Here is a 21,450-nt window from a genome sequence, read left to right on the forward strand (position 1 = left end):
GAAAAATCCAGTGCAGCTGACTGCCACTAGATGTCAGCCCTTGATGATGTTAAAAGTTGTTTCTCAGAAGTGTGAACCTCCTTCTCTTCTCCCCCAGTCTCCTCTCTCCCTCCCCCTTCTTCATTCCATCTTTTTTCTCTCTGTCCCTTCCCATCCACTCCCCCCACTCTCTCTCTCTCTCTGAACCTCAGAGCGCGCTATATAAAACATTCCTCCACACTCAGATATACAAACACCTCCGTTCCCACCACAGCGCCTCCGAACCCTGCGTCAGAAAAAACCCCAGTACTCACTTGAAGCGTTTGAACAGCAGACACCTGACCCTTCCTGAATGAGCTGGAGAAGACTCCTTTCTTCTCCCGCATCTCTGGACCGTCTTCTTCGCTCTTTATTTCTCCTCAAGTTTGGCAGCTGATAACGGCTCAATCAGAAGGAGATTTGTTTGTTTGTTTGCAGCAGCTGAGAAAATCAAGGACTGTTTGACATGAGGAGAGACGTTCCACAAAGAGTCATGAAGACCACATGTCTGTGGACTGCCACCGTGCTGCTGTCAGTCATCTCTCTGGTGAGTTAAATATTATTTTGATTTGACCTTTTTTAAAATTCTCACATTGTGTAATATCTCTGTGATTAATGTTTGCAGTTTTCATAAAAAGACAGTTCTACAAGTGAGTTTCAATTAAATCATCAAACAAGCTGGAATTGATCATTTTGAGGTCACGTTGCTGTCTCATAGTGTGGCCAATCTAATAATATAGTCATTTCAGACACATGTGATCTGCCTTATAGTACAGTTTTTAAGTCCCAGGATGATCAGTTTTCTAACATATCTATGCATTAACTCATTAACATCAAGATGAATTAACCAATCTCAGCATAAACACAAACTATGCAAATCCAAATCTGCATCTTGACAAATCCACCCGCACACAGTCCCGCTGGATATTTCTCCCTCAGCACTATTCATTCAATCCTTGCTTTGCATTTCCCCCCCTTTTTTTTTCCTCCCATTTACAGATGTGGTCCAATAAGAATATATTTGGCAGTACGGCGGGGAACAGCCTGAGCCCATTATGGCAAACATACCAGAATGCTCCCAACTCAATGCCTTGACAGTTTGTGACAACCCAATTCCTTTAATCCTTGAAGAGACAGTAACCCCTCACCCGCTGATAAATCTGTCAACAAAGCAATCAAAGCAGAACAGGAGCCACTCCTCTCTCTAACAAAAATTCCATAAACTTAATCCCCACAAACTTGACTGGCCTTAAAAAGCTCCCGTGGTGTTATCTGTGTTTAATTTGCATAGTGATGGAAAGAAGTCAATTACTATTAATTATTCTCTACAACTTAATACCCATTATCGAATTGAATTCACCGTCTTGAAAACCATAAACTCAATTTCACAGCTGACTAAGCGCACTAATCATTTCACCCCTCCCACTTTTTTTGGCTTTATGGAGCCCTTCCTGCTTTAAAGGAAAACAATTCATCGATTTCAGAAGCAACAACATTAACAAACACGGATTCCCACCACCCTGTCATGATGTAAAGACAAACAATCATTAACTAAGCGAGATATATGTACAACAGCATCATGGTAGTGCGAGTTGATCTCATAGCATCACTTGACAGGAGTGTGTTTTTTTCCAGACTGAGCTGCCAAATTGCTTCGCTATGCTTTAATGGGATGATCATAATTGTTTCGTACTTGGTGCATCCTAAGCTTTTGCCTGCAGCTCCTTCAACAGATTGACAGACCCATGGGAACCTCACAAACTTATTTTGGCCGCCTTTGAACCAAGTCGTGTGTGAAATAATATGATTATGCATTTTTCCTCTGGGTAAGTTGGAAAACTGGTGGCTAGATCCCCCCCTCCTTCTTCTTCAAACTGCCCCCCACCCCACCCCATCCCCCCCTTCCCACAAAATCCCGCAGTCTGTCCGCGTACAGTATTTATCCTCCTCAGAAGTCATGGTAATAATTGTGCCCTGGCCTCTCAAAGCGGTGCTGCAGTGATAGGACTCAGCTCCATCCACAGCTGCCTGTGATGTCTTGACACACTTTGTGATTTGTCATCATCTCTGACCCCCCTCAGGTAACACTTTGATATCACTGAGAGAAAACAGATCTAAACTCTTAGTGGGCGTCAAATGCCCTCAGCTGGTCCATCAGCTCAACTGCGCGGGGACCTCACAAGACGAGACAAGTTAAATTCACTGTAAATGACTATGACGACAAGCGCCCAGTTGGAAAATAATCCAAAGACAGCATCAGCACTCTAAGGACTCTTAAAGTACTCTCCCGTCTACTGTCAAACACAGAGAAGTGGTTCTAAATGGAAGATGATATTTCATAAACCAACTGGTGGGAGTCTTATGTTAGAATTGTCTGTGATTCATGGCGTCTAAAAGTTGTAAATTAGATTAAAAATAAGCTTTTATAGAGACTAGTCTCACACCTGAAAAGTCACAGGTCTGATCCTACAACATCCACATGTCCTTCAGCCAAACCCTAACCCTTTAATAGCTGCTCATATTTTAAGCTTCTCTCCATAAGAGCATCACTTTAATACCTTAAATTTAAAAAAAATAAAAATAAAGCTGCAGGGCTCCCTTTTCCAAACTTTTTTAAAAAGGACGTTCTCTAATACAACTTTATATAAAACACTCATGATCATCTTGTAATTTTCTGCTGGACTTTAACATTATTACATCACAGTCCTGATCTTCTTTTCCCCCCCCCCAATCTTGGGTTGGTGACCCAGCCAACAGGTCTTTGCTTTTCTTTTCTCTGATGCTCAATACTTTTACCTTTTATCACAGAAAATATTTAAATCTGAGATGACTTGAACTGCTCACAATTCAAATATGCATCACAAGTAGGGACCGGTTTGTTTTAAGGTTAGGAACTAGTCTTTTAAGGCAGGGTGAACCACAACAACCACACCTTTGATAAAAAAGGCAAATGAGTGCAAAATAAATTCCATCTTTTTGTTGTTTATTAAAATAGAATAATGATAAATCGCTATCTGTTAAGCAGCAGCTCTAATGTTGCGGCTGAACTCACAGCACCTAAGCAAGATTTAAAAGTGGAAACCCACATCTGCCATCAGGCCGGCCGCTCTCCATTCTCCCTCTGTTAAACCAGAACTGTCGTACCCACAAATCCTCCCCGCACAGCAGTCGCAGCAGCAGCCGCAGCATTCAGGTAAATGAAAACTGACACACACTTTCATTCTTCCTCACAAGGTTTTGTGTACAGCCCACCGCAGAGTCATCTGGCTCCTCCGGTAGTTCTATTAAAGGTGGAATTTGTTGGCTGTTCGGCGGTCCAGTCCCATAGAATATCCTCCGAGCTCCCGAGGGAACGGGGGGGTTGTTTATCTTCCTGTTTCAAAGAGCGGACGCCTGCGCCTTATCACAGCCTCGCCAAGAGTAGATAGCATTTAAGTTGTCCAACAGCCTGCCTATATGCTGCATCTGGCAATCAGAGTCGTTTCCTAAAGGACTTGTGCATAGCGATGCTGTTAGCGTTATCTTGTTGAGGGATTCTGCCTCATATGCCGAATCTGGGAATTATATTAACAGACAGTTAAATGGGGTTTGGGGGGGGGGGGGGGGGGGGGGGGGGGAGGCTCCTGCATGACAAACTGTAAAACGAAAAGTTGGGCTATGAAATAAAAGCATCTGAACGTGACTGAAAGATACAGTATCTCTGAATGGAAACACTGCATTTAATATATATTTCACAAAGAATTTTTTTTTTACTGCAGATTTTCCTCAAGGCTTTGACTGACTTCCCTTTATATATTTAAAATATTTTTTTAGCCTCCATCAAGGGGGTTTGGAAGAAAAGCAAGGAGGGTTTAACTGGTTTAAATTATGGGAAACACAGACGCTACACAGATATTGCAGACAAAGCTTCACTCTCCTGAGTCCTCAGACTTTATGAAATTGTAGTACACAGTTAAATCTGCTGATAGGCAATATCTCTTATTTTTAGTTTTAGCTATTTTTAGATTTGACTATAATATTTTAATAACTTTTTCAAAATTATCAACATCTTTTCCAACCATTTTCAGCTACAGTTTTAGATTTTTAGCCATCGACTTCCCTTATTTGTGTGCTGCTGGAAAATGTATCAGCAAAACCTTAAAACCTAATTTATTCAATTGTTCATCATAGTCCATTACTAATTATTATTATATAACTAACTAACTAACTAACACTGAGCTTTAAACGATTACGTCTGATATCCTGAATTATTTTTATCATTAAGAAATCCCACGCAAAGAATCACTCAAAAAACTGAAAGTTGACACATTTGGTGATGTAGTGTTTGTTTCCAGCAGCGGGATGGTGTATGTGGGGTTTGCCCAAAATAAACCTGTAGTAAGGAAGAGAGAAATGAGCCAGTGAGGCAGGATGGATTTTAATAGTTTGTGGACAGAGGACTTGTCAGTGGGATCGGTTCATTGTTGGCTTTGGTGTTTTTGCAGGATGTTGACGAGGAGGACAATGTAAAATATGGGACCCACTCTATACAAGTGTTTGCTAACAGATAGTATTATAATATATGTCATATAACAGACAGTCAATAGTCACATATTAAAATATCTAAAATAAATAAATGCTAAATTATGTGAACATATATTTTTTTTACATACTTTACAGTTATGTAATATTTCTGTCTCAGTTGTTTTTATTTTTCATTATGAAAACTTGTTTTTAAAGGCAGAATAATTTATTGTATATATTCTGGTGATATTTGTAAATTATAGATTGTCTAAGATTTGTTTTTAGTAAATTTAACATACTTTTATCCAAAATGTTCCAATATTATTATTATTTAATTTGAAATAATACTGCTCTTTGTCTTCTTGAGGAGTAGTAGATGGTGTTACTCAGCACTACTGGGAGCAATGGTCTCATAGATTGTAAACATTAGTTATGGGTATCTTTATGATAACTACCCAGTATTGTCATTCACATATATTTTCTTGGTTTTTTGGCATTTTAAAAAGGCATTTCACAAAATTGATGTGAGATTTTCAAATTACTTTTCTTAAAAATGTTGTATTTACAAATTGATTTTAAATAGCTGAACTAATTTTATGTTCAACTATTTTATTATTCAACTAATCTTTAATATAATTTCTCTATAAAAGCTTATTTTGGTTGCAAGTCAGTCTAATGAACGTCTTTAACTTTATGTCAGACTTTAAGATTTGCAAAACCTTTGGCACAGTCCTTTGCAGCAGTCGTTTCCACATTGGGGGTGATGACCTTCTAAATGGGTGACAGCATACATCTGAAATTAAACAAAGGAAGACAAATGTGTTGATTTTTTTCAGATTTGGATTTAATTTTGTTTTTCATTCACGTAATATCTGATAGTCCTGCATTTAAATGATGATCAGTTCCTTCTGTTGATTGAAGCCACACTTGGAAACAAGCGTCTCAAGTGGCTGCCTCTTCGTTTTAGGGTTGTGAGCCACTGCTTTGCTAATAATAAACACAAGTTAAGTGCAAAATAAACTCCATCTTTAGTCATGAGCAATGTTATTTGTCATTTTGATATTTCACAGTACACAGTAGTGACAAACCAATATCTGGTAAAGCCAAAGCCATCAAAGTGTGACTGTTGACCTTTACGCTGCCATGTTTGTTTGTCTCTTTCTTCTAGTTTCGCGCTTTATTCTCTGTACTATCTCTTTCAGGCACATTCATGCATCTAGCACACACTCCCTTTGTGCCTCACTTGCATGTTTTTAAAGCCAAGTAGAGGTAAATCTTGGCCCTCCGAGTGTTGGTGCAGTCAGTCGGGGGGTTCTGGATATAAACGTTGCTTTAGTCAGGACTGCCTCTGATCTGCCTAATCTCCCCAGGCTGGATTACAGGTTGGGTTCTAATCCGTGAAGTGGGGTCTCTGTGAATGTGCCTCCGAGTGCTCTAATCCAGAGACTGTCAGGTGCTTTAGATGAAAGCTAATTGCATGTCACAGTATGGGGACCAGACATAACGCTGGTGACAACAGAGCAGAGTTTCCACAACAAGGAATTAGGTCTGACGATGACTGGGCACGCACTTCAGATGCGCTGTGTAATTTTGATAATCTTGGAAGAAAATAGTAAAGAAATCCCTCAAAAAAAAAATCTGATTCCAGTGACACATCCTCTTAGAAAATTATTCATAACACGAAGTTGCAGGAAATCATGAAGCTTTTCAAAACTCACTGAGTGCAATTTAATTTCCTGGTTGAAGAAACGATAAAGATCCTAAACCCGCTTGGATTTTCATTGTTTGGAAAATATTCTTTACATTTACTCCTCAAAATTCTGCAGCAGCAGCTGCACAAGCGCACGCACACACACACGCGCGCACACACACGCGCGCGCACACACGCGCGCGCACACACACACACGCGCACACACACACACGCGCGCACACACACACACACACTTTGAGTTATTAGCTAGACAGGCATTTAACCAAGCAGTTTGCTAATATCCCTTGATCTGGTTTTGGGATTCCACTGAGACTGAAACTGAGTAACTGAGAAGCACCAGTAATTACTGCACTCTGAAAATGATATTTCATTTGATCATTAGAGACTACAGTCTTTTAACAACTCAGAATAGAAAAATTAATGGGCTTTACAGTTTGGATTACTGGCCAAAGGTCATTTAGACTCAATTAATTCTTTTTCTTTACTACTGGAAGCATCTTCAAATAAATGTATGTTTAAACTGGCCTTGGTTCAAGTCTAACCAAGTCACTGGTTTTCCTTAGAGGGGAAAGCTCCAATGATTTTAGTCTTGCACTAACGTAATCCTTATTTACTTCCTGTTTATTTTTGCTCATTTATGGAGCAGCCCCTCATTTAATTCACTGTCTGAAACAAGCTACTGGCTAAATAAGGGGAACAAAACATGTGATGACAATCATACACGACTCTCTAAACATCTCAGCCTTGATATCAGAGTATCTGCAAATAAGGTGTTGATTTCTCATGTAGCTCAGTGGTGTTTTTCCACAGTTGGACCAGCTAAAAGACTTTGAAATGGTTTAAAATTGTATATACAGTATATATTTTATGTTTCTAAAGGGAGATAAATATAACATCAAAACATACTGAGCCAATCGGCCAATGATTACTGGCCACTTAACAATCAGTGTTCCCCTAATTGTTATGGCTGAGGCTGCATATCCACATAGAACTGGTAAAAATTTACACACTGCTTGCATAGCTTGAAGCAGACCTACTATGCTCATTTCTGATACACGCTACTATTCTTGGACTCTGCTAAAGTATCTTTGCGTGCTTCTCAGCTGAAAATAATAATTTACTCCCAGTTCATTCATAGTCGAAAACAAGCTGATTTAGCACCTTTCCCTTACAGGCAGTTTTATTTTGATTGGTTTTCTCTGCTGAACATTAGATGTGAACGGCAGCACCTCTGTGCACATAGAATGACCAAATAGAGCTCAACACTGAGGTTCCAGGGAAAAAAACAAAAGACATTCTCCATAGGGAGTTTGATTATGAGCCATAAGGTTATAACCATCCAAAGCAGACCTGTTACGAGGTGCAACATTGTGAAATAATAATATGTGCTTCTGTAGAAATCACAAGTCTATATGATAAGAACCTTGTTTTAATAAAAATGTATTTTATTATTTTATGGAAAAAGAACTACCCTACCTGCAATCTTAAATTCAGACAGTGATGTCTCAGATTGGTGGAGGTCACTGTTACCATGGAAATGTTCAACCCATGAAAGTCGGGTTGCTAAGTGAGCGCAAAACTTCTGAAACTGCAAGAGCAGTGGTTGCAGTGAGGAACAAAGCACTGTAACCCCCCACACATGCACCGCAAACTGTAGATATATATTCAAACTTACACTGTTATTAACCATACCGACGCTATAGTAAAGGATTAAACTTAAAAAGGCTGACAGTCATTCACTGTGGAATCTGGGATTTGCAGTGGGCATTGGGATGAGTAGTTCCTAAATCGTTAGAAGTAATCATGTATCTTTGTAATTATGTAATTATATCGTGCACTTTTGACTTTTGCTAAAATCAGAATTATGTTTTTATGGTCATGATTTACCTCATAACATAAAAGTCTCCTGACAGTGGAGAAAAAGTGGACAGTCACTGTTGCGCTGTATAAGAAATCCGCTCTCAATGACATTAATTTTAGTTCAGATTGGATCCCGTCTCTCCAGAATATTTTCATCTTATTTGCATTTGTCGGCAAAAGTGCCAATATAGTTTTTGTCCTCATGCATCAGTTTTTATTTAATTTATGTTTTTGTCAGAAAAAAAAAACAACAACTTGTTGCTGAAAACTATGATGACAAGTTTTTGGTTAACAAATGTAACACTGGTGTTCAGAGCAGTGTGAAGACTGAGGTTTTGGCTCACTAGGGTTAGCTGGACATATTCTGACCTCATCAACTGAAACTTTGGTCATGCTTAATATGAAAACCCACCTTTGTAACAATAAGTATGAAAGTCTTGAATAAAAAACATTAGTGCTTTTAAACTTAACAACTGAAACAAGAGCAAACCTAGAATATTCTTAAACCAAAGAAAAAGGACTGAACTATAATGGCATAATAGACTTTACAGCTCCCTGGCTGACAGTCTGTAAGATACTATTTCACTGAACTTTTACATCCTAAGGAGCTTTATGTTTGACTATAATGGTGCCAATAAATCCTGGAAAGGAAGTCTCCCTCATCCTCACACTCACTTTATCTTTTTACAATGCATCACCACTGACAGACTTTTGTTTCCAGCAATGAAAGACAAAAAGGGCTGTTCATTAATGTGGTTTAACTGCCCCACTGCGCAGGGAAACTGCTGAAATTCAAATTTTTCTCTTCACCTTGTCACGCTAAACATCTTGCTGCGAGGTTCTTGCATTTTTCCCTTTATACTTATTAAAACTAACTAGAAGCAAAGGTCTAGCTACCTTTGAACCTCTGCTCAATATAAAGGTATTGATTTGACTCTGGAGTATCATGTTGCTTTTAAAAATTTCTCTGGCTACATTCCTTTATTCAGAGAGGCAGAAAGATCACAATGCCAGTAACGCTTCGTTCACATCAGGTCATTCATCAACAAGGCCTCTTCAAAACAACTGGAGGCCATCCTTCCAAACTCCTCCATTCTCAATCCAAGTGCATAAAATGAGCAGGAGCTTCAGAGAAAGATCTCAGCACTTGCAGTTTACTCAGAGAGTGCCGTACAAACTCCAGCTTACACTACAACAATGTCATTCAGTGAACTTTCTGAATGAGAGAAGACCTTATTTTCAGCATATTGATCGTGGGTGAAGGTACAAAATGTAAACGCTTCGACCAGATAGATCTGCTGTCACGTTCCTCGGACGGGGCTTGGACATCACTGTCACAAGCCTCTGTGGGGTGCGCGGGAAATCTTTGCTCTCTCATCTGTGTGATTGTTAGAGGAGAGAGACAGAATGAATCATCAATCATCCATTCAGGGTACATTCAGCAGGTAATAGTCTGCTGTTGCATCACGTCTGCTCCTGAGAAGCGCTTCATTCGTCTCGATGTATGACAGGAATAGCCTTAATCTTGATAAGGACATTTCACACACTGTAAGACTTTCTCACAGCGTTAAAACCGTTTTTGACAGACGTATTTGTACATGGATAATGTGCATAGATTTGTTGATGTTTTCCTGCATTTGCAAAGGATATTCATTTTGATCTTGTTAGCAAGCACTCAGCACGAACACGTCTACTCGAAGCTGTTGCTAGGCAGACTGCTGATATTGGACGACTCTACGAGAACCTGGATTATACTTAATAAAAACATTTTAATATATTCCTTTAATAAAATATTTTCATAATAGCTACAGTAAGGATACTTGATTAAGGATGAAATCATAATTGTTCATTTTTCATGAACCTACCATTTATCAGACTTTTTTTTAAAGCATATTTTTAAAGCTAAATATGGGCCAACTAACACAGAACATAAGTCACATGAACTAAGTGGATAAAGAGCTCAAAAATTACGAGTTAGAGAAAGTTTATGCAGTATTGGTTTTGCAAATATTATAGAAAAGAAACTAATCAAAACAAATGGCCTAAATGTGGCCATTTGTCTTTTATTTAGGAATAATTGTACATAATATTTGCAGTTTATACGCTAAAAGATAGATACGTCAGCTGTTTATTTGTTTTTTACAATACTGTGGCCCGTACACTGCACAGTTACAGGAGCACATTTGAATAACTGCTCTGAATGTGAACACTGAATGGGATTCATTAATCACTGCAGAAGTTTTAGCCATGGTGGCCTTTTGCCAGTTACACCTCAACACTTCTCTATGCCGCACTTAGGCTACGTTCACACTGCAGGTCTTAAAGCTCAATTCCGATTTTTTGATCAAATCCGATTTTTTTGACTGCTTGTTCACACTACAAATAAAATGCGACAGCAAACGTGATCTAGTGTGAACCCTCAAAGCGGCCCGCATGCGCAAAAGAAGACGTCACACACAACGCGCTCTGTTTAGACCCAGACCAAACAATATTGTTTGACTGATGGCCCTTTATATAAAGACTTCGGACTTTACGTTTCCTAATTTTTGCTTTAAGTTATTTTGTTATTTACATAATAATGTAGATAACCTAATAATTATCCTTATTGCTGTTTTAGAGGAGCGGTGCTTCAAAGGATAGTTACAGATTTCTGTCAGAATCTGCAGATTATACAGTACAAATAAAATGTTCACGTTTCTCCAACGTTGTCTTCCCAACAGTTTCACTAACATCTACACTGGATGGCCAGGAAGCGTTCGCGATTCTTTCTCCGGCGCTGATAATTGGCGTCTGTCTTGTGTCAGTGATGTAAAAGACTGATTTAATGCGACATGACCATTCAAACAGCAGCAGTCGCTTTCTAAAACATTGGATATGTATCGGATTCAGTACCACATACGAAAGTGACCCAGATCAGATTTGAAAATATCGGATTTGTGCCGTTCACACTGTCATAGCATGATCGGATATGGGACGCATAGGGTCAAAAAAACAAACAAAAAAAAAAAAAAAAAACTGATTTGATGCGCTTTTGCCTACAGTCTGAACGCAGCCTTAGACACTGTGTACATCACACATCCACGACGAACAAAGTCTAAACACCACATAAACAAAATAATCGCAGCCGTATTGAAGTAATGAGCTGAAGTTAAACGTTAACAGTCAGTAATCAGTGGTGAGTCCAGACTAGCAGGTGTTTTTGGCAGAGGTGTACAAGCCCAACAAAGGCAGCTGGAGGAAACCATTAATGATCCTTCCACAGGTTCATCTACAGAAACCTGGATATGGTGCGATCATCTGAACCAAAGACTCTTTTTGCCATCTTGGCTGAGGTTGAAGTTAACTAAGAGCGAGTTTTGGCTTTTAGAGAGAGGTGAAAGCATTGTGCTTGATTTATAACACAAGACAAAACAAAGACTCGAAAACAAGTGAAAAAAAAAGAAGTAGTAATCACTGTGTTGTGATTATCTCCAGAAGTGTTGAAAGACAAGTTAGGGACTGAAATTAAAATCCAATTAATCCCAGCATCTGTGATTTCTACCATAAAAATCTAACTCCACCACCACCGAATGTCCACTTACTTCATATAATAGAAGCACAGAGGCTATTCTCTAATATTCAAATAATAAATTAGAAACAGTCAAAGCAGAATAAAAACTCTCCAAATAAACATCTCAAAGTGAAGAAGCACAAAGTGATCAGAAGACTCTGCTTCCAGGCTGATTCGGAGCGTTTGTTTTCAATACAAACTGTTAAAGAATTTAGAGCAACACAATAACAACTGCTGTGCTGAACAAACAGTAGATATCAATCTTCCAGGAGCTGATCAAACATGAGCCCAAAGCAGGTGAAAGCAGGATATATTTAACGCTGTACAATGCAACACAAGCGTACTGCTTCATTTTCTTTTCTTTTAGTGAGATATTTTATTTGATAGAGCCAATTTCTTATATTATAGTTAGCTTTTTATTTCATATGTTTTTTAAGTGCATTTTATTTCATTTTAGAGGTTTATTTTATCTCGTTAAATTAATTTCTTTGCTACTACACAGTTTTCTGTTTATATTATTTTTTTCCTACTCTACCTTTATTATTTTTATTTTCTTAGTAATTGTGTTTGTCCTTTTGGCTGCAGTAACATAGAAATGCAGTCAATTCAGTGATAAATAATTACAATAATCAATTCCACACCACTGCAATTAACTGCATCACTGCTTGTGCAAATACCAGACCATATTAAATAGCAGCCTATATAAACAGCTGACCACAAATCTTCAATCATAATTAAAAGAAATGTGCATATGCAGCAGCGACTGATTGCTGTATTCCAACTGAACACTGGCAATGAATGTAATATGTAGAGGGATGTTGGTCTGGTCCACCATAACTGCAGATGTCTCCCTCAGAGTATCAATTCAGGTTATAGAGAGACATAATTACAAAAAAAATCTTTTTATCTACATCCTGACCAAGTTTTTTCATCATTTCTCCACCGGTTTCTCCAACTTCTGAATATAAAAATGTCAGATAACCTCCCCCAAAATATCCCACCTATTAACAAATTCCATTCCTGATATTTACACGATTTACTAACACATGCACATTTCAACAGCAGTTCTGTAAAATTAGATGGCATTTTACCTTCAGCTGGTGCTATACCTACATGACAGTTGTAATTAAACAAGCCCTCGAACCTGACATTTGTTCATGCCCTCCAACAAGATGCATAAATGCTTTTTGTGGTGCCTTTCAAAACTCTTTGACAAGTCACTGCAGAAAATAAATCTTTCAAGGTTTAGGGACAGAGTCAGCTTTGGAAAGATTAGGAAAACATTCTAATTTGTATTAAAATTGCAATTTCGATTGGGTTTGTTTAAAGTGGGGACTGTCTCAGACTTTTGCCGTCATGGTTAAAATAGCAACAAACTATTTTCCCTCTTGCTCCTCACAGACGAAATTCATAACTCCAACCACCACTGGAGGGATTTGTCTCTAGAATGTAAAATATGTTGTTTTGGGGGATTTGCAGAAAATGACTGGTGCCTTTTTGGGAGGAAAGTCTAATTTAAATGGACATATCTCTATGGGCTGAGTCTGACTCGCTTGAAATTTTGCACATTTCCTTTCATTCACAGGAAAATGCATGCTCAGAAAAATTAAGATGGGCCAGTCTCCACTCATCACATTCCCACTGATATATAGATTCAGATGTTTTCTGTCATTTTCTGTTGTTTAAAAGACAAACACATGTAGAGAACTGTGCAGTTTCAGAGCATGTATACACAATCATACAAATACAAGTTTATCAGACCACCATCCAGTGTAAGGTTTATGCCACATCTGCCTTAAATTACCAGTTTTGGTAATTATCAAGATCATTTTTTGGTTAATCCACCTGCATGTGCAATATTGAGAGGGATACAAACTGGTGTATTCCTAGAGCAGAATTCCAGTCCCGAATAAATGGGAGGGGTGGTCAGGAAGAGCTAAAATCTGTGTCAAATCAAATATGCAGATCCATCCACTGAAGCAACCCCTTGGGAAATAAGAGCAGCCGAAAGTACCTTTTATTATATTATCCATACAAAGGGGGAAACTATCCATAGAAAACAACTTTCTTTTAGACCAGACTGTAAACCTGCTTTAAATTTTTTAATGTTGGGTTTACAGTCTATGGCAAATAAGTTGCTTTTGGAGCCAGCCTCAAGGGCCCATTACAAGAACTTAATATGCATCCATGCAAGTTATACATACTTTAACTTCAGCAAAAAAAATTGCTTAATGCTGTGTCGCAAAAGCCTATCAGGTGGGAGTTTTCTCAGGCTGTAGATTCACCTGATGCCACTGAAAATCTGATATGGAGAACAAATCTATTGTTGGCATTTGCAGGCAGAGCTACATGATTCATCAAAAGTCATTCATCAAAAAGCGATGAATGACATCCATCCATCCAACTTCTTTTGCTTATCCAACACTTTGTGTTAAATCCCAACTGATTATAGGTATGGAATGTGCTTTGGAAGGAAATAATTGTCCAATTGACGATGTCGATTTAATACGTGTGACCCCAAAACACATCAACTGCTGTATTCATATAAGTATTATGAGGCAAAACTTCACATACTTTAGAGTATGTTTGTAACATTGAGTAAAATTTTAACTAATACTCATTTTATTTAATCTTCCAGGTTGCGAGTGCTGACTCTCCAAGTTCCGACTTGAGATATAACTCAAAATCCAAAGTGAAGACCTACTGGGATGAAAGCAGCAAGGACGTGTCCATTAGCCGTCTGCTGTCTCAAAGCCTCTACGGCAAAGAGAACTTCACCTCTATGGATCTGAACTACGACGAAGGAGAGTCTTACTCTAAGCAAGAGCATTGGAAATGGCTTTACAACACCTCAGCCTCCCGTGACCCTCGATCAAGGACGAAAAGACGCCCCATCGTCAAGACTGGAAAGTTTAAGAAGATGTTCGGCTGGGGTGATTTCCATTCTAACATCAAGACAGTGAAGCTGAACCTCCTCATCACCGGCAAAATTGTGGATCACGGTAACGGCACCTTCAGCGTCTACTTTCGACACAATTCAACCGGTCAGGGCAACGTTTCCGTGGGACTTGTTCCTCCCACCAAGGCTGTGGAGTTCCAGGTCCACCAGCCGCACCAGCAGTACCACCACCATCACCAGCAGCAGCAGCAGCAGACGGCCCTGGAGACCAAAGAAACCAAGCTGTTCAACTGTAGGGTGGAGTACGAAAAGGTGGAGAAAGGCACCAGGAACTCACTGTGTGCCCACGACCCCTCGCAGAGCTGCCCTCAGGAGCAGACCCAGAGCCACGTGTCCTGGCTGTGCTCCAAACCCTTCAAAGTGATCTGCATCTTCATCACCTTCTACAGCACTGACTACAAGCTGGTGCAGAAGGTGTGCCCAGACTACAACTACCACAGTGACACCCCCTACCTCCCTACGGGTTGATCACAAGACCAGACGAAGGGGGGGAAAGAAAAAAAAAAGACAGATAGGCTACAGGGTCCTGAGCAATTTCAGATTATATGAAAGAAAATGGAGTCAAGACATTTCCAACTTGAGATGTTGACAGGCATTATTACAAATAACCTATCCTTGTCACAAGACTGATCTTGCTCCAATGAACAAGCCTAGCCTGAGGTCATTAAGAGAGCATTTAGGGAAGCATTTATAGGCTTGCAATACTCATCTTATATGCATAGCTGCTTACATCGAAAGGAAATTCTCAAGCCAACCATAAAAATATGCTGATTGTATTTATGTAAATATCGTGGATTCCACACAAAGACCAGAGAACAATTTTATCAGTGTTTTCTCCTGCTAATTTAGTTGTTTATGTTGATGGTGTATTTCCGTCTCAATCATGCTTTCTGTCTCCTCCAATCAGTCTCTGGTAATCACTGCGAACACGTAAATGTCAATGCAAATAAGAAGAATCTGTCAGTATGCATTAGAGGGCATAATGGAAAAATCAAACATATTTTGAGTGGTGTTGTTTTCTGCAGTGTGATTGTTAGAGTGAATGTACCTCTCTGATATTGTTGTTGGAATCTCGTCCATGTCCCATGCATGAACCCGAATGTGGTAAACAACTTAATAACGTCCATCTATATTTTCCTGTTATTGCAGCTGTCAAAAATAATCTTCACCAAGTCACGACACAAAGAGGGAAAAAAAAAGTATGTTCTATTTTAATTCTGTGTTGTGTGTTTAGCAGTTTTAAGGCCATGGACGGCGCTCGGCAAATGACACCAAATTGAGGGCTCTCATCAGATCAAACATAAGCAAGTAAATGTCACAATGAATAAATAAAAGTTGCACAAGATGACAGAGAAACAGAAGATCATTTTTTGTGCTTTTCTTTAAAAATAATCAAACATTACTCTGCTCTTTTTTCTCAGAACTGCATATCCATTTTAGACATTTAAGCATTGCTTTTATTTCTGGTGACTCTTTGCATCACTGACATGACAAGCAGCCAGTAGTGAGCCACAGAATTAGAGCCATAGTGCCCCTGCAGAAACCAAAAATAACCATTTGTAAACACTGGAATAATCATTTGTATCGAAAAGTGATTGATAATCGGAAAAAAGGTAGGTCAAAAGTTTGTTTAAAAATAGATCATAGAACAAGAATGCAAGAGAACATGGAAATTGTTGAGAGGAAGATTTCCTGAAGTGCATTTGAGGCTTAAGCAGAACAAAAACGCTATTAAAATGCGAGAACTGGTAAAAAGAGCTTTCCAGCTCCAGAAGAGGCAGGACATACATTAAACAGCAGGTGCTAATCACACATCCTGCATGTCAAACGCTCGCACTTCTGGTTATCAAAAAAAAAAAAAAAGAAAAAAATTTCAGATGAGCCTAACGCTGGCTGCTAATGATATTGGATGTTCCAATTGGCTATTAAACCTTCATTACATAGATTGGAAGCCAGTGGCTTCACGTGAAGCATTTAGAGAAAATGAACACAGTATAAGTGGGAGCTCTGCAGAGTCAACACCACAGAAAGAATGAATTAAAGAGCCGATAGAAAACCTGTAAAAAAGTATGAATGTGCACCTAGGGGCACAATCACTGCTGTCTATTTAAATTCAGTGCTCTTTCACAGTGTATGCCATGGTATACGCAACGCAGTAACTGCTAATGGCAGCCTGGATGACATCCAATATGCCAACATGGGGCGAATTTTCTGACAAGGCAGGTCGAAGAATAGGGGTCTGCCTGTGGGATGAGTGAGCATAAAGAGGAATTTATGATGCGGAGGAACAAGGCTGGCAGAAATCACTGGAAGCACCTGACTCGTAAATTGAGAGCATGTTTCTGTCACTAAGAAGAAGGAATGACTAATGTGTCAGATTGCTGTTTGGGCCAGTTCTTTCATCTCAATAAAGTGACTTTGATATCTCTCCACCCCTACCCAAATGTGCCAGGGACAGTTTGTTCAGCTTCAGAGAATTAAAGCAGCACTTTCCCGAGACAATGCAGCCTCATTATGCATATAATCTTACAAGTGTAAACAGTCTGGCACAAAAGTGTTCGGTGTGAGAGCTGCTGAGAGATGGATCTGTTCCCTGACTAATGTCATCTGAGGCTAAATGCAACGTATTGTGATGCTGACTGTTTTGAAGAAATTACCGTTTCAGCCTCAATTACACGTGTATTATAATTTATCCTCCGTTTAGTATTTATCAGTAACTAAACTTGACATCGGTCAAGTGCCCGATGTGAAAGGGGTCAAACACTACTGGAGACATACTGGGTAGGTACTTGGTTTTTTGGGTTTAGGATTCAGCTGCTTTGGAAGTGTTGGGCTGTTTTTTTCCCCCTTCTCACATTATCCGCCTAACTTCCTTCCCAAACTCCTTTCAGTGATCATTTGCCGTTGATTACTCCCAAAGCTCATGGCCCATAAAATGGTGTTTGAGACAGCTCTTCTCTACAGTTTCCGTTCAGCTCCGTGGAGCATTCTAGCTTTTTCATCGTATTGTTCTTAATTTACTGCCCCCATCTTTACAGTCACAGCTCGCTCAAGTATTTTTTAAAGCAGGTTCGAGCATCAACATACAGGTGAAATATTTATTAGTGATGACACTCTATACTACACTATACTACAAGTGCCAACAACATTAGAAGGAGAACCTCAACAGGGAGAAGAACACAGGCGTTACAGGGTGAGCAGGAAAGATGAAAGGAAGGCAAAACTAACCTAGTTGGTTAAAATTATGATTTATGGGCAATGTGCATATGCTACATGCCACTGGATAGGGCTACAGACAGACAACACATGCTGAGAAGAAGACTTCAGTGACTCCTGTGCTATTCATAAACCGCTATAAATGATCAATGGTTTTAACCAGTATTAATAGACTGTGATGACTTCTCAGCTGGCGAGCGCAACAAGCACCAGAGTGACCATACACAACGTAGGTGATTGGCCAGGTTGCACACAATCACCTGTAGCTTTCCATCCTACAGTGGGCTTCCGTCTGAAAGAATTATGCTTTGATAGAGCACAGATTACAAATTTAATTTGGTTTCTCCAAACCAGGGGAGCATGGTGAAGCAGTGGTTAGCGCTGCTGCGTCACAGAATGAAGGTCCCAAAGAAAGAAGGCAAAAAAAAAGTCAGTCATGGTACAAGTTCCACAAAAATCAGAATCGAAACAGTGTTTAAATGGTTCTTAACCTCCAGAGACCCTAAATCTTCATAAGCAGACATCACAACCTTACATTTCATTCTGCTCAACACAGACGTGATGAATTCCTAACAAGAGTTCAGGTCTCAGGAGCTATTTGTATAGACAATGTTGCAGTCCCTAGTTTTAACTGGTAGTTACCTAGCCTGTTTTTTAGTAAATAACCAAGCCTCTCACCATTTGAATAAAGAGATTCACAGGAAGGTTTTATTGACTAGACCTAGAGTAAGGAACAAGACGACACATGGCTGTTGCAGCACACAGATTTGTGTTTGAATGCATACCAATAAAGCAAAAGTAGCACACACTAGAACAAAGCAGGTGTAGAACCTTTAACAACGGGTTATTTTGGAATTTCGTTGTTATAACCAATCCAAACAGACTTTCCATTTTCTGCTATTTCCTCCAAAAGACGTTTTCACCACTGATATGTGCAAAAACATCTACAAATTTCCTTTCGGGCAAACTAGATGCCGTATTGACTCAGTGATCATGACATGATGGGATGTGCCAGCAATAGCTCATAACATCTGCTGATATCTTTGCAATAGGTGTGGGACATAACATCATCGCTTATGACTATTTTAAACTTATTTCATTTAAAGAAGCTCATGTGTTATACCTTTAAACATTGCAGCTTTAACCAGCGATCCTTAAATTTCTCTGACAACTTTCACATAATCATCCTGGTTTGTTTGAGATTACATTCAAGCACTGAGTTGCTGCACTTAACTTTTATAGGAACTTTATGTTCTATTAACTCCTCTATTAGTAAGTTAATGAGCAGTGGGTCGGATGGAGGAGCTGGGGGGACAGGAAGACAAATTCCGTCTCTGTTTTGGAACCATTAAACCCCTAATGGATTCAAATGAAAACTAATTTTCTTCTATTTAGAAATTAGTCCAGATCAACACAACGAGATGATTTTTTTTCAGTCTTCTGCCTACAAATTATTTTGTTGCCCCAAAATTACCAAAACAAATTCATTATTGCAAGTTTAAGTATTTGATGAAAAATTTCCATTTTGTATTTTTCTTACCGAACAAACCCTGCAATGCAAAGTGCATAAACCTGCATTTTTTCTCATGGCCAGCAGGGGGCAAATCCTCTGGTTTCACATCTAATTACCTTACTGCTCACTCAGTTTATAAACTCAGTAAACACATTCCTGGTCTCAGTTTGTAGTTCCTCCTACTAGGTTCCTATTGGAGTCAAAGGAGGAGTATCTCAGTGTCCCATTTCTTGAGTGAGGGGAGAGTGGACCAGGAGATTCACAGACCAACTGGGGGAGGCATTCTCAGGGCTTTGGATGCTTCACAAATCTGTTGTGGTGAAGAAAGAATTAAGTATGAGCGCAAATTTGTCAATCATCTATGGCCACAAGCTGGGGGTAGTGACAGAAAGCTGAGCAAATGAGCAGAAATGAGTTTCCTCCAAAAGGTCATCACCCTAGCAGTAAGGTGAGGAGTTCAATCATTCAGGTGGAGTTTAGAGTACAGCTCCTGGGTAAGGCATTTGAGACATGTACTACCTGAAGGAGGGCCCAGAGCAGACCCAGGACACATTGGAGAGATTGCAGGCGATGGATGGATGGATGAATGGAGAGCTATATAAATGCAAGTACATAATTACCAGACTACAATCCTGCACACCGACACAGATCCCCTCCTCTGAAGAGGACACATGCGAGATCTTCCTTTTAGTGTTCAAGTATGAACAACACAACAGCAAAGAATGTTTGAACTAAAAACTAGCTCAAAAGGCATTTCACAGTAATTCTACTAACAGGTGCAGGCTGGAGAAATGGAGGCTGAAATGCTACGAGCCTGACTGCTCATCACTGCTTCAGCAGAAGATCAGGCTGTCTGCTTAGCTGGGTTTGGCATATACTCGGCTTTAACATCACTCTGGGTTCTTCCACACTACCTTTGTGCCACTATGCTGTCTGTGCAGATTTTATAGCTTCAGTTTTCTGTCCTGGATGCAGTTTGCACTGTACCTTCACGTTACTGTCCATGGATGTAGTAAAAGCAAAAGTAATGTCCACGTATCCACTTTTTAGCTGTAGACCATTCCACTGTTTTCCCTGCATACTAACTGAAATCAGCTGATTGTGGTATAATTGTTCAGGACTGAAAGAGGGCATGTTTGAGTTTTTTCCTTTCTGTGCCCATCGTGCAGGTAAATGAAGAACCTTTGTAATGTAAGTAATGGTATAGTTTTAAATGTAATTTGATTACTGAATTCCATCCAGCAGTGTGTTGCATTACAGAAAAAACAGTGTTAGTACAGTACTGGTGACTACATTCTTCTTTTATATACCAGTCGATGATTTCTTATCTGTAATTGCAAATAGGGAGTTGTGTTACTCATTTATATAAGAACATTAATGATTTAAAACGGTCCTTAGATTTAAATAAATATATATTTGTAACAAATGTTCCTCATTTTGGAAATGAAAGCCGTTTCCTGCTTTGTATTTCAGCTTTAAAAAAAAAAAACATTTTCAGATCACAGATTACACCTTCATTACAGCTTAGTGAAAAAATAATTTAACAGAGAAGATGGAGAAAGCGGAGTTAAATAATTAAAATGTAAGGAACGCAGCTTTTCAGGAATTAATCTCTTGTAGACACCAATATGCACAACTAGGAGATGTTTGAGTCCTTTTCCAAGCTCTGTTTTATAAGAAATGCAAATCTGGCCATTTCTTTTGTCCATTTAACGAATTCCATGCGTATGAATGAAACCGACAGCGTTGCAGAGCGGCAGTGTTTGGACGTCTAAGTTATCTTTGGGCCCAGATCTTCTCCCTCGGTTCAGCTATGCTGGGCCGGAGCCATCCATGCCTGCCTTCTATCCCCTAGCTCGCCCACAATCCCTGATTAATGTGGTCTGGGCGGGAGCTGTCAGAAATGGCAGAGAGAATCATGGGATTTCTCCTTCAGAGTCCCAATGACACCCAGCAGCTGCAGGAGTAAACAGATGACTAACCACTGGCCTTTTGGCAGCCTGTGGAGATTCACATGGAGGGAGGGCTGTGAACGTTGCTTTGACATTTAGGTGGATTAGAAAGTTCTTGGGTTCTGCTCTCGTGGTGTCAGAGGTGGTTGGCATAGTAATTATTTGCGT

At 39.4% G+C, this 21,450-nt stretch overlaps 1 protein-coding gene and 1 long non-coding RNA gene across 7 annotated transcripts in view; one reads left to right on the forward strand and one right to left on the reverse strand.

Moving 5' to 3' along the window:
* The window catches only part of LOC113031815 (uncharacterized), a 55,925-nt gene that overhangs the window by 22,377 nt on the left and 12,098 nt on the right, over positions 1-21,450 (reverse strand). For 5 of the 6 annotated variants that reach the window (XR_003273798.1, XR_003273797.1, XR_003273796.1 and 2 more), the window contains one exon: positions 5,241-5,314. The exons of the other annotated variant lie outside the window; for it this stretch is intronic. This is a non-coding gene — a long non-coding RNA (uncharacterized LOC113031815). The remainder of the gene's footprint in view (positions 1-5,240; positions 5,315-21,450) is intronic. 6 annotated transcript variants of the gene reach the window in all.
* Positions 150-15,962, forward strand: LOC113031814 (neurexophilin-1). Its single transcript, XM_026184255.1, has 2 exons — positions 150-565; positions 14,281-15,962. Exons 1-2 carry the CDS (start codon positions 485-487, stop codon positions 15,067-15,069), a joined length of 870 nt encoding a protein of 289 aa, XP_026040040.1. The 5' UTR covers positions 150-484; the 3' UTR covers positions 15,070-15,962.

Source organism: Astatotilapia calliptera, chromosome 11, assembly GCF_900246225.1.
Source record: "Astatotilapia calliptera chromosome 11, fAstCal1.2, whole genome shotgun sequence".
In the NCBI taxonomy this organism is placed as follows: Eukaryota; Metazoa; Chordata; class Actinopteri; order Cichliformes; family Cichlidae; genus Astatotilapia; species Astatotilapia calliptera.